Source organism: Camelina sativa, chromosome 10 (assembly GCF_000633955.1).
Source record: "Camelina sativa cultivar DH55 chromosome 10, Cs, whole genome shotgun sequence".
NCBI classification, from domain to species: Eukaryota; Viridiplantae; Streptophyta; class Magnoliopsida; order Brassicales; family Brassicaceae; genus Camelina; species Camelina sativa.
In genome coordinates this window covers 11,500,717-11,512,917 of record NC_025694.1, presented here as the reverse complement: position 1 = coordinate 11,512,917, position 12,201 = coordinate 11,500,717, and the positions used below count along the sequence as shown (strand labels likewise).

The 12,201-nt window shown below is 39.3% G+C and overlaps 3 protein-coding genes across 9 annotated transcripts in view; 2 read left to right on the top strand and 1 right to left on the bottom strand.

The window, feature by feature from the left end:
- The window catches only part of LOC104718512 (protein MEI2-like 3), a 5,247-nt gene extending 3,973 nt beyond the window's left edge, over positions 1–1,274 (top strand). The window contains exons 8-12 of one of the 4 annotated variants that reach the window (XM_010436270.2): positions 36–196; positions 290–374; positions 460–528; positions 617–783; positions 886–1,274. In XM_010436270.2, the coding sequence (XP_010434572.1) occupies positions 36–196; positions 290–374; positions 460–528; positions 617–783; positions 886–1,036 (633 nt within the window). In that variant the 3' untranslated portion in view covers positions 1,037–1,274. Of the gene's footprint in view, positions 1–35; positions 197–289; positions 375–459; positions 529–616; positions 791–885 lie in introns of all 4 variants that reach the window. The other 3 variants (XM_010436272.2, XM_010436271.2, XM_010436273.2) reach the window with 3 other exon arrangements.
- On the bottom strand, positions 1,222–5,723 carry LOC104718513 (phytochrome E-like). 2 transcript variants are annotated; one of them, XM_010436275.2, is made up of 5 exons: positions 4,477–5,723; positions 2,962–3,935; positions 2,073–2,883; positions 1,691–1,984; positions 1,222–1,580 (listed from the first exon to the last, which is right to left on the bottom strand). In XM_010436275.2, exons 1-5 carry the CDS (start codon positions 5,541–5,543, stop codon positions 1,337–1,339), a joined length of 3,390 nt encoding a protein of 1,129 aa, XP_010434577.1. In that variant the 5' UTR covers positions 5,544–5,723; the 3' UTR covers positions 1,222–1,336. The 2 variants fall into 2 exon arrangements, with proteins under 2 accessions (XP_010434577.1, XP_010434576.1); XM_010436274.2 differs by having other exon boundaries at positions 2,962–4,060; positions 4,629–5,723.
- LOC104718511 (GBF-interacting protein 1-like) overlaps positions 7,455–12,201 on the top strand; it is a 5,425-nt gene continuing 678 nt past the window's right edge. The window contains exons 1-9 of one of the 3 annotated variants that reach the window (XM_010436268.1): positions 7,455–7,847; positions 8,279–8,322; positions 8,415–8,526; positions 8,629–8,746; positions 8,839–9,368; positions 9,462–9,982; positions 10,088–10,240; positions 10,324–10,749; positions 11,118–11,295. In XM_010436268.1, coding sequence (XP_010434570.1) covers positions 7,667–7,847; positions 8,279–8,322; positions 8,415–8,526; positions 8,629–8,746; positions 8,839–9,368; positions 9,462–9,982; positions 10,088–10,240; positions 10,324–10,749; positions 11,118–11,295 — 2,263 coding nt within the window. In that variant the 5' untranslated portion in view covers positions 7,455–7,666. Of the gene's footprint in view, positions 7,848–8,278; positions 8,323–8,414; positions 8,527–8,628; positions 8,747–8,838; positions 9,369–9,461; positions 9,983–10,087; positions 10,241–10,323; positions 10,750–11,117; positions 11,730–12,201 lie in introns of those variants that run through there. The other 2 variants (XM_010436269.2, XM_010436267.1) reach the window with 2 other exon arrangements.

Sequence of the window (12,201 nt, the reverse complement as noted above, 5' to 3'; positions counted from 1 at the left end):
CGGGCAATGGCTCTTACCCATGGCCTGTTGCTAAAATAGCTTCCATTGACGACCCGTTGGAGGATGGAAGGAACCAGCAGCATGATATTAACGTTAACCAAGTCGACAGCAAGTTACAGTTTCAGCTTGACTTGAGTAAGATTATGAGGGGTGACGATTTACGAACAACCTTGATGATAAAAAACATCCCTAATAAGTAAGAGTTATACTTTGATTGTGCTGTCTGCTGTGGTCTGGTTCATTTACCGTTGTGGTAGCTGAAAGAACTGACATTTTTCCTTGTTCTCAGGTATACCCGGAATATGCTGGTAGCTGCCATCGACGAAAAAAACAGTGGAACTTATGATTTTTTATATTTGCCTATTGATTTCAAGGTAAAGACCACTTAGGTTACGTGTTGAAATTTTTGACATCATGTGATCTGAATTCTGTGATGCTCTTTTTGTTTCCTGTGTGCAGAATAAATGTAATGTGGGTTATGCATTTATCAATATGGTGTCTCCTAAATATATCATTGCATTGTACGAGGTACAAAACCTTATTGAATCTTTGGTGTTTGTTTTATGAGAGATTATACATTTTTGGGATAAACTTATGCTTCTGATCTGTTTGATAGGCCTTTAATGGAAACAAATGGGATAAGTTCAACAGCGAGAAAGTAGCTTCCTTGGCTTATGCACGAATCCAAGGTAAAGCTGTGCTTATTGCTCACTTTCAGAACTCAAGCTTGATGAACGAAGATAGGAGATGCCAACCTATTGTCTTTGATGGATCAGAATCTAGGTATCCGGTAAACAATCTCTTACAACAAATACATGATCTTAAAACGTCCATTTATATGTTCTGTGATTTAGCTGATGAATTTGACATCCATATCTGAACTAGATCATCTTGGAGAATTCGCAGCTCGAGGCATCAAATTCCACAGTTTCTCATCCTCTTGTCGGTGAGAGCACGCATCAAAGCTGACAGTCAAGTAAATCCCATTGTTGCCTCTGGTGTACAACGTAAATATCAGTTTCTTAGGATGAGATGATGATGATAATGATGATGAACAGCAATAGACTGCATAGCACCTTTAAAAAAATTCTTGGTTTTCTCAGTTCTAGTTTTTTTTGGTTTTCCGGATTCAGAAGGATTCTTTGATCTAGACATGTAAATTGATGGTTGTGTTTTATTATTGTCTTGGTTGACTAAATCATCTCTCCAAAAATGTGTACATAGGTATACTTGAGACACATCTTATTGGTCATAAATAATGAAACGTTTGGTTATATTCAGGCATTAAAACTACCAAATTTCATTGAATTTTACTATGTCTTGTAGCTCAAAATTTCTACTTTATGCTTGAAACAGCCTCTGTTCCTCTGGACTTAACACCTAACATTGTCTTGACTTGGATATCCACCTGAAAGAAACTACGTTCGTCTTCTCGAACATAACTCACACGACCATTCATCTGCTCCAGCAGTTTCCGTGAAAGCTTAAGCCCTAAACCATCAGGCGTGACCCAACCATCTCCAGTCTCAAACATATCACTAAGGATATTTGAAGGAAGTCCTTTACCTGGATGTATCATCCTATCATATAACAACATCAAACGTTAGCTCAGAATCTGCAAAAAGTGTTGCATTTGCGGTTAAACACACACAGAATCGTAAAAAGGTTGGTTGTTTCAGTCGCTGTTCACCTGAATAGTAGATGGATATAGTGGTCATTCTCGTGTGTAAGCTCATGGCCTCGTGAGACCTTGATTCCTATCCAACTATCTGGAAACGGGGCATGATTCACAATGTTGCGCATAAGATCAGCAAGAATGAGCTGAAGTTTTGATCTGTCACCATAGAGAGGCAGAGTTTTGATCTCCTCAGCAACTTCAACCCTGAGTTGTGAGTTCCTCTCTCTCAACATAATCATCACTTGGCTAATGATTGTGTCCAAGACGGTTTCAACTCGAAACTCCTCTGTTTCCAGTTGCAACTTGCTGATATCATAAAAAGAAAAACATTTGTATGTCAGAATCAAAATGTAAAAGCCAACAGTAGATAACGATCCAAAATGTAATGCTTTACCCTTCCTCGATGCTTTTTAAATCTGTGCTTTCGATTATTGTCGTGATCTGCTTCTCACAAGCATCACTAGTCTCCAGAAACTGCCTTTGGCTAGCTGAAATCTCTGAGGATTCAAGAAGCTCATGTGAAAATCGGATACCGTTGAGAGGATTCTTGATTTCTTGCCTTATGTAAGTTAATTCGTTGAGGCTTTGAGCACTCTCTTTCAGTTCAGGGCAGCTCAAACCCGATTCTCGATTAATAATCTGCAAGAAGAAGAAACATCTGATGACTTTCCCTTTGGTGTTTGTGCTCTTGTTCGCGGTTATGGATGCTACTATGTACTTCCCTTCCTTGTTAAAGAACTCAATCAGTGAACTCTCTGGAACATTATGACCAGCAATTCCTTGGTACAGAGAGATCAAGAACTTTGTGACTGAATCTTGGCATTTCACTTTACAAAAAACTCCAAAGACTTCACCGGGTAGCATTTTCCCAATCACTTCGTGTTTTGACCATCCGGTGAGCTTTTCCATGGCTGCATTCCACTCTGAACAACAAGCATTCTCATCTGAGGCGAAGATCGGTGGAATCAACGGATTTAAGCTTTGAACAATAGTCTTGTAGTCTCCTTGCAGTCTGATGAATCTATCTGTTATTGCTTTCTCACTAGTGATGTCTTGACCAACAAAACAGACACCAATGATTTTTTCAGTATAATCCCGACTCGTGCATGAATTCAAGAGTACACACACATCAGAAGAAGAAGAATCTGGATGAGTGTTTTGGCCAAACTTTTTCAGTTTTAGCATTACGCTTTTCTCCTCCTCACCTGAATAAAGCAACAAATCAATGTTTCTTGTTAGTTTATAGAACTCATAACGTGAAAGTTGTATCAAGAAATTATAACCTTGTAGAGCTTTGGACAAGAGACTTTCAAGAGCTGCATGTGATTCCTCTTGAACAATCTCATCGGCAAGTGACTTCCCCATCGCTTCACTAGCTAGCAATCCCGTCATTTCAGCGATTTTCTTGTTCCAACCATTGATACATCCAGAAGAATCAACACCAAAAATAGGTGCAGTTGCGGTTTCAATCACCCTGACCATTTCACACACAAAAGAAGTAAGCTCATTAGCACCTCTTGCCACAACGTTACCAGACAAAACTGGCCTGGAGCTGGTAAATGACTCTCTCATTATAAGCCTCAGGGAATGGATTGCATCAAGTTCTGAGATTTCCCACGGCAAGCTTTTGCTCTTCGCAACTTCAAGAAACGCTTTGAACGATGACCTCGGATGCATTCTTCCGGCATCATCTTTATCCTTTGGATGATGTTTAGCTCCTCCCCATTTGATAGCACGTGCAGTATTGGATCTGAACCAAAGTAAGTAATCTTTTGAAGAAATCCCCGCGGCTGCCACACCACAAACCGCATCTCCAAGTGAGATGGCACCAGGGTATCCCGCATCCACCAAGCTATCAGTTGTTAAACCCGTGGACTCATCACCGTGATTATCAACCAGCCAATTCACCAAGTCTTTAACTTGTGCCTCATTAGGAGTAACACCAACCAACCAACATTTTCCTCTGTAATATAACGCAGCTCCATCACACTTCACAAGGTCCATAATACCCGGAGATTGTGTCACAATAGCAGAAACAGTATCACGGAGAAGCATATCACATAACAAGGTCTGCGTCCGCATAGCCTTCTTCTCGGCTAACTGTGATGCTAACTGAAGCTCCATTTGAAGCTGAAGTCCAAATGCTTGCATCAGAAACTCACAAGCATACCTTAAAGGGAATGGAACGTATCTAGGAGAACAATGATGGCCTACAACTAATCCCCAAAGCTTGCTTGAATCTTTGCCTTTTATCACAATTGCGAGTGCAAGAGAAGCTATAGAGCCCATATTTGCCATATAGTGCGTGTGGCATCCATGAGGAGCTCTTAGAGTAGAGTTGACTAAACAAAGTGGTCTCTTGAGCTCCTCACTCTGAACAACCTTAGNAGATGGCACCAGGGTATCCCGCATCCACCAAGCTATCAGTTGTTAAACCCGTGGACTCATCACCGTGATTATCAACCAGCCAATTCACCAAGTCTTTAACTTGTGCCTCATTAGGAGTAACACCAACCAACCAACATTTTCCTCTGTAATATAACGCAGCTCCATCACACTTCACAAGGTCCATAATACCCGGAGATTGTGTCACAATAGCTGAAACAGTATCACGGAGAAGCATATCACACAACAAGGTCTGCGTCCGCATAGCCTTCTTCTCAGCTAACTGTGATGCTAACTGAAGCTCCATTTGAAGCTGAAGTCCAAATGCTTGCATCAGAAACTCACAAGCATAACGTAAAGGGAATGGAACGTATCTAGGAGAACAATGATGGCCTACAACTAATCCCCAAAGCTTGCTTGTATCTTTGCCTTTTATCACAATTGCGAGTGCAAGAGAAGCTATAGAGCCCATATTTGCCATATATTGCGTGTGGCAACCATGAGGAGCTCTTAGAGTAGAATTGACTAAACAAAGTGGTCTCTTGAGCTCCTCACTCTGAACAACCTTAACCGGAGTAGCATTGCAATCACAAATCATTCGGACACGGTTCTGTTTGAACAAGAACCGAGCGGCCTGAGGAATATCTGTTGAAGGGTAATGCAAACCCAAATAAGGCTCCAAATCAGATCTTCTAATCTCAGAAACAACTTCACCATGATCATCTTCATGAAACTGATAGACCATAACACGGTCATAACCGGTAAGTCTCTGAACATCTTCCACAACAGTATCACACAAAGCACCAATATCTCCTCCAGGAAGCGACTGCAGCCTAGAAATAGCCCTAACGGCGAGCTTCTGAGACTGAACTGCACCTGCAAGGGTCAAAGCCGGGTCAGCAGATTTAGCAGGCTCCAAATCCATGACAATCCCGGCATCAATCCTGTGAAGTATAGCATAAAAAGGCTTCTGGGTCGTCCTAGAATGAACCAAAACAGGATTCAACAGCGAAATCTCAGTAAAGGAAGAAGCTTTAGCCAAAGAAGCCCCAGAAGAAGGCGTGAAAAGCGTCCTTGCATCGGTTCCAATCAAGCCCTTGACTTTATCAAACTCACCACCAGCAGAATGAGAGCTCGAAGCAAGAGACAACAAACCAAGGAACTCAGCAGAGTTCTCACTAACACCAAGTATCCTAAAACTAGGTTCTTCAACAGCAATCAAACAACCAAAAGGCTGAACAAGACCGCCTCTTTGGATATTAGACAAATAAGCAGTGATGTGTTCATCAGGAACGTAACTGGGTGGGGAAATAACAGATTTGGAGTAGTTGAAAGACTTGCCAGAGTAAATGGAGTGATCGAAATCAGCAAAGAGACCAGCGTCGACAGAGTACTGAGCGGTATTGGATTTTTGAGGTTTAGAATCGCCGCCAAGAGGTTTCATGTTGCTAGCAGCTGATGAAGAGCTCTCGAATCCCATAGCTTTGGGGAAACTGTGAAGTGAGTTTCTGATTCAGAAGAAGAAGCTGATTCTTTTATCATTTGCAGCCAGAGAGAGAGAGAGAGAGAGAGTGAGCAAGTTAAAAAAAAAAAGGTTTTGTTAATTATGTCGTTGATATTTGTGGATTCGTTAACTTTTACCATCAAGATTCTTCTTTTCATGTTTTGTTTTTGCTTCCTTCAATGCTTTTTTTTTATATATCTTTGGCTACTCTGTTTCGGTGTTCGCATTCTCTCCCACACGTACAGATTGTTCTGTGACCACCGATTCACTTTGCCTTTTTCATATTGTTTTATTTTTGTGAATAAAGAAAACATTCCATGGAATCAGTTGAACTCTCTCCAACAAAAGAAAGAGTTTATTTTTTAAGTACATCAAAGTTGTTTTTGGTGTATTACTAATGCTTTCGAATTTGGATTAATTATAACCATACTGAATTATGACGGCAAGAAGAAATTCTCAATCCATTGAACAAATGGCTAATGTCTTTATCAAATTTAAGAGACCCTTATCAAACATTTCAACTTTTTGGTCAAAATTTTCAACTACATAGTACTGAAGTGAATCCTTTAGAAAATACATGTGGATACTGGATAGTGTTAGATGAGCCAAAGCCTTAGATCTAAACACCAAACTAATCTTAATGCGAAAAGGAAAGATACTTAAAATATTAATTAGAAACTTCTGGCTCAAGTATATCAATATGTATACCAAGGATGGTATACATATTGATATACAGTACCAAGGAAGTATTGAACAAAACGAACAAGTCAACTACACATAGTACTGAAGTATGTTTTCCTTCCATGACATCTTTGAAAAGAGGGCCTCGGTGGCAATTCTAGCCCAAGAATCAGAAAAAGGCGTCCGGGAGACTTTTTATTGCCTTGAGACTCTTTCACAACCTCCAAATTAAATCACCCTGTATAATGGTTATCAAGTTACATGATTGAGTCAGACTCAGACCTGTCCTTCAAAGTATCAACCATGCCAAATCTTCCGAGGTGAGTTCCCAAAATAGTGAACAAGAAGAGACTTTCATGCAATGCAGATTTACCGTTTCAAGACACCGACCAAATTATAGTGATGAATATATGATATGAGATACGATTTATTTTTCAAAAACAGTCTTGTACACATTGTAAGATGAGGCACGCATATACCGTATTGAAGAAGCAAAAAGATTGTTTAAAATTACATTCCGAAATAAAAAAAGCAAAAACTAAAAAGACTTGTTTGATCAAGTAGAACAGCTACCACAAGTTATCAGATGTTTCTTCTTCTTTTTGGTCATCCTTTTAATTTGTTTAAATTTTATTTCTTTTTGTTTGAAGTTAGGTATAATGGGCTTAGGCCCATAATATGTGTAGGCCCGCAATCACGTTCTTATCCAATATTCCCAACATTGTTTAAAAAACTCTCAGATTCTCTCTCTCCAATCATTCCACGCGTTGTTTATAGCGCGTGAACATCATTTCCTCTCGAACCTTAAAAAAATTCAAATCTCAATTATTTATCTTCTTTATAAGACATATATAATTTAATCCGAATCTCAGCAACAAGCAACAACTGTTTTAATTATATGTTTCATCATTATCCAAAACCTATCCATGTCTTAATATGAAATTAAGTTCATATGCTAAAAATATATAAAGTTAATAAATAACAATTAATAAAAATGGTAATAACCTACCAAAAGAAATAAGTTAATTACCATTTTTTTAATTACATAACCTTTTTTTTATCATTAATTAGTTTAATTACCATTTTTGATAAACATAACTTTCCCAAAATTTGAATCTTTTCCCCTTTTCACAAAACCAATTTAGCCCCAAACCCAAAGAGAAGCTTAAGAAATAAAAAGAGGGTTTTTTTTTTCTTCTTCTTCAAATACTTAGCGAGAGAGAACGAAAGAGAGAGAGAGAGAGAGAGAGAGAGAGAGAGAGAGATACGAAGATCGAGAGAATCCTTTAATTTTGGTTTTTGTTTGTAGAAATCGCTGGAGAAGGAATCGTGAGAGAGCTGAAGAAGTTTCTTTTCAGTTCAGATCTGATTCGTTTTGTTTTCCGGTAATCCGGAGAGAGAGAGAGAGAGAGGAAATAATGGGCGGTAGAGGTGGCGGCGGCGTTAGTAACGCGAACAGCGCGGGTGTTCCGGCGTCTTCGAGAAAGGTTGTTCAGAGTTTGAAAGAGATCGTCAACTGTTCTGAGTTAGAGATCTATGCGATGCTAGTTGAGTGCGATATGGATCCTGATGAAACTGTTAGCCGTCTCCTTTCTCAAGGTTTCTCTCTCTTTCAACACTCCATAAGCTTTTCTTCTTCTTTCTGGGTTTTAGCTTCGAATTTGTTTAATTGAAGTTGAGCTCTGCATAAATAAATAAAAATTCAAAAAACTTTAAAGAGTAGTCATGTCTCTAGCTTCTGAAGAATTTGTTTGTTCTTGTTCTGAGTAGTCATGTTAAAGTTGTTACGACTTGTGTAAGAATGTGTCAGAACTTTATATTTTGTTTAACTTAAGTTTCTTGAAATGGTAATGTTTTATTGGCTTTGGTTGAATCTTCAGTCTCCATTTGTTACCTGTTTCTGGAAATAACTTAAAATTCTGTCTTTTTTTTTTTTTGTCTCTTTTGCCTTCTCCTTTGTTTGTTTTTGGTTGCTGAAGCTATTGGTTATGTGTGTCTTATAATGTTGTTTCGCTAAAACTTGTTTTCAGATACTTTTCATGAGGTGAAGAGCAAACGAGAGAAGAAGAAAGAGGTTTGTGGAAATAACATCAAACACCTACTAGTTTAGTTATAGGCACTAGGCAGTATGTTTTAATCTAATGCCTTGTCACTTTTTTTGGTCAGACCAAAGATCCTGCAGACTCCTGGACGAGGAACATCCCTAATCGCGGAGCTAGAAGTGGTAATGACAGTTACAACACCTCTCGAGGTGGTGGAAACAAGTATAACTCTAATGGTAAATAAGATGCAGATTCTTGCAAGAAAGTGTTTCTCTTTTTCTTATGTTTGGTTGTGGTATTTTGGTTATCTCTAAACTTGTTACTGGATCTTGGTTCAGAGACGGGAAATGCTCAAGGTGTACCTGCAAACAGAAGAGAAAACGGAGCACCACGTAATCATTGGGCTGGCTCTTCTTCCTCATCTGGTGTTCTTGGACGCCAACCTTTATCAAACAGGTTCATCCCTCTCATGTGGTCTTTTTGGTTATCTTATTTTGTTTAAAATGTCATTTTTTTTGTGTTATCTTAGTATCTCCTTTGCTTTGCAGTGATCCTCCAAGCTCTGAAGTCAAGAAAGCACCAACGGGATCGAATGATGCAGTAACTTCATCGTCGCTGCCTACTCCTGCTTATCAATCCGCTTGGGCTAGTGCTAACCCCGGGCAAAGAACTATGGCTGATATTGTTAAAATGGGTAGGCCTCAACAGCAGAAGAATGTCGCTTTGCCTCGTTCTTCAGAGGCTCAAGAGAGCAAAAGTAAAGCCCCTTTGAAGGATGAATGGCCTTCAATTGAGAAACAAGATGTTTCTAACCAATCATCCTCTGTCTTGGAACCAGCTGCTGAAGCTAAGATGTCTGCTGACCAGTTTAGTGAGTCTCAACATCTGGATGAGACTCTTTTGGATGACCACCACCAGGAAACAAAAACATATCCAATTGAGTCTCCTCCTAATGCGGATCACAATCCGCCTGCTTCAGTATCAAGCAGAAATTTGGTTGATGATGATTCTAGAGACTCCTCAGTTTGTGATGATGATAATAACAAAGCTGAGAGACATTCTTATGAGGAAAATGGAGGTGAGATATTCTCAGTGTTAAGTCTTTTTGTTAGCTTTTTCTTACTCTTTGTCCATGTTTCTGAGGTCTGTTTGCTTTTTCCACTATTTTCAGCCGAAGATGTTTCAGCATCTGTTGCTACCGGTTTTGAGCAACTTACTATAGACAGAGAAGAAGAGCAGGAAGCATTAGCGAAAGAAGACAAACCTTCAGTGATAATCCCCAATCACCTCCAAGTCCATACCTCAGAATGCTCGCACCTAATGTTTGGTAGTTTTGGCTCCGGGATAGGATCTGGTCAAGCTAGTGGCTTGGATGAACCACTAGAAGCAGAGGATGATTCATCATTCAGACATCCCGACACTAACTTCTATGGAGAGGAAGAAGAACAGCTGAGAAATCCTGCTGCTACTAATGAACAAGTGTCCTATCAAATCGATTCAAGTACTCAGAATTACCATTCTCCCTCTGAGTCTGAGACAGAAGCCGTGCAACATGAACCTCCTCAAGAAGAAGGTCATCAGTACAAGTTTTCATCTCCTGCAGATTACGGATATGAAAACAGCCAACAGTTGAATCCTCCATCGGAAACAAATCCTCGAATGCAGAATCTTGACAACTTCCCCAGCGTAATGGTAACTAAAAACCAAACACTATTAAACCTTAAAAATTCATCACACATTCGAAAGATCACTGAAAAGGTTTCTAACAATCTCTATTATTTTTTTCTAAATGTTCAGCAGCAAGGATATACAAGTACGTTACCCAACACTCTACTCCCATCAGGCATTCAAGACTCAAGAGAATCCGATCTTCACTACTCGCCTTTCCCAACGAAATACAACACTGCTGCTCCCTCTTCACTTAGTGATCCAGCAATGTCCATGGCCGAGGTAACCAAATTCCCTCTTCTCTTCCATATAAACATATTCTGAGCTTTCCCTTAATACCATTTTTTACTCATATTTGTTTGTAGGCACTGAGAGCTGCGAGTATTTCTACTCAAAACGCAATGCCCAGTGCAGGACAACAAGCAGCAGCTCTTGCACAACACCTTGCCTTAAACCCATACTCTCATCAGCCCGGGATGCCTTTAGGGCCTTATGGTAATTTGATAAGCTATCCGTTCATGGCACAAAGTTACAACCCTTACATGGCTTCAGGTTATCAGCAAGCGTTCCCCACTGGTAATCATCAGTCCTTAGCTGCTATGCTTCCGCAATACAAAACTCAAGCAACCGCTCCTCCTGTTCCTCCTCCCTCTGCCTACGGCTTTGGAGGTGGCGCCGCTTCAAATAACAACTTCCCTTTGAATCCCACAAATGCTACAAACTCGTACGAGGATGTCTTGAGCTCACAGTTTAAGGATAGCAATCATTTGACATCATCACTTCAGCAGCAGGTAAACCATGAAATTCTTCTCATATTTTAATCTTGTTGATGTGAGTTTTTTTGAATTTTTGGTTCCGTTTGGTTTTCTCAGTTTAGTCAGCTGAAGTTTGGTTTCTGTTTAGGTCTGGTTTTAGATATATAGATATTACTAAGAATAATAGAAAAGAAATAACATTTTTTAGTTAATTATTTAGTAAAAGTGAATTTCATCTATTTGATTTTAGTTGAGGTATGGTTTTGGCTGAGTAAGGTTTCAGTGCAGATCGTGTTTTAGATGGAGTTTTCAGTTTAGAAATTTTGGATTGTAGTTATTTGTGCCCGTATCTGTTTCCCAAACCTTACCGAGTAGTTTTTTTTTTGTTTTGCTTTGATCTGCAGAACGATAACTCAGCAGCATGGCATCAAGGTCAACAACCCAACTCGCGAGTGGTTCCAGGAAGTGGATATTACAGCTTCCCAGGTCATCAGAATCAGCAGCCTCCTGGTTTCCGTCAAGCCCAACAACTGCAGCAGCAGCAACAGCAGCCGTCTCAACAGCAACAACAGCATTTTGGAGGACATGGCTATGTCAGTCCTTACCATTCACAAGGTGCAATGTCATTAGACCATCTCCATCACCAACACCAACAACAACAAAACGCTAGAGACGCGTCTAAACAGGCCCAGCAACAGTTATGGCCCAACAACTACTGATGAAAAAGTAAATCAATCAAACCCCTCTTTCCCCTTATTTCCATTACTCATTCCTGAGCAGCGATGGGATGATTCCTAGTTGTGAAAATGGCAATGTGTTGTGTGTGTGTGTTTGTGGTTTGGGGTAAGGTCTAACGAGGGGTTTTGTGAGAGACATTCAGTGGCTGGCTTGTTTACTTGCTAACCTTCTTGTATTACTAAAAAAAGACTCTGTTTGTCTTCTTTTGTGTCTGTTTCTTACTATTTAACTCTTAAGTCTTACATACCCTTCAATATCAGACTTAAAACTTCACATTAGAGCAGTGTTTTTAAACCCAAACCGGGGTCAGCTGCGGATTTAAGAATGATCAGAATAGAGTCAAATATGTTAATACGATTATCATAGTCGATGCAAATACTCAAATATGTTAATACGATTATCATAGTTGATTTGTTGTTTGGTACTTTTTTGTTTCTTTGATGCTTAAGTATTGATGTTTCACATTCATATGTTAGTAAGTCAGTGATATGAGTTTTCACATATATATTACCTTGACATCATTATCTCCCGAATTAGTGGCATCTAATACACACATCTACCCCCAACTTGTTTATAAAACATTCCCTATAATTTTAGGTAGGAGAGAAATAGACAAAATAAAAACTTGGAAACAGAGAAATAAGATTAATATACACACATTTTCAGTGTGTGATAATGCTCTATTATACTAATACTAAACAAGTTGTGTATCAATAATATTATTTATGTTTCAGATTAAGTCTGTCCTTT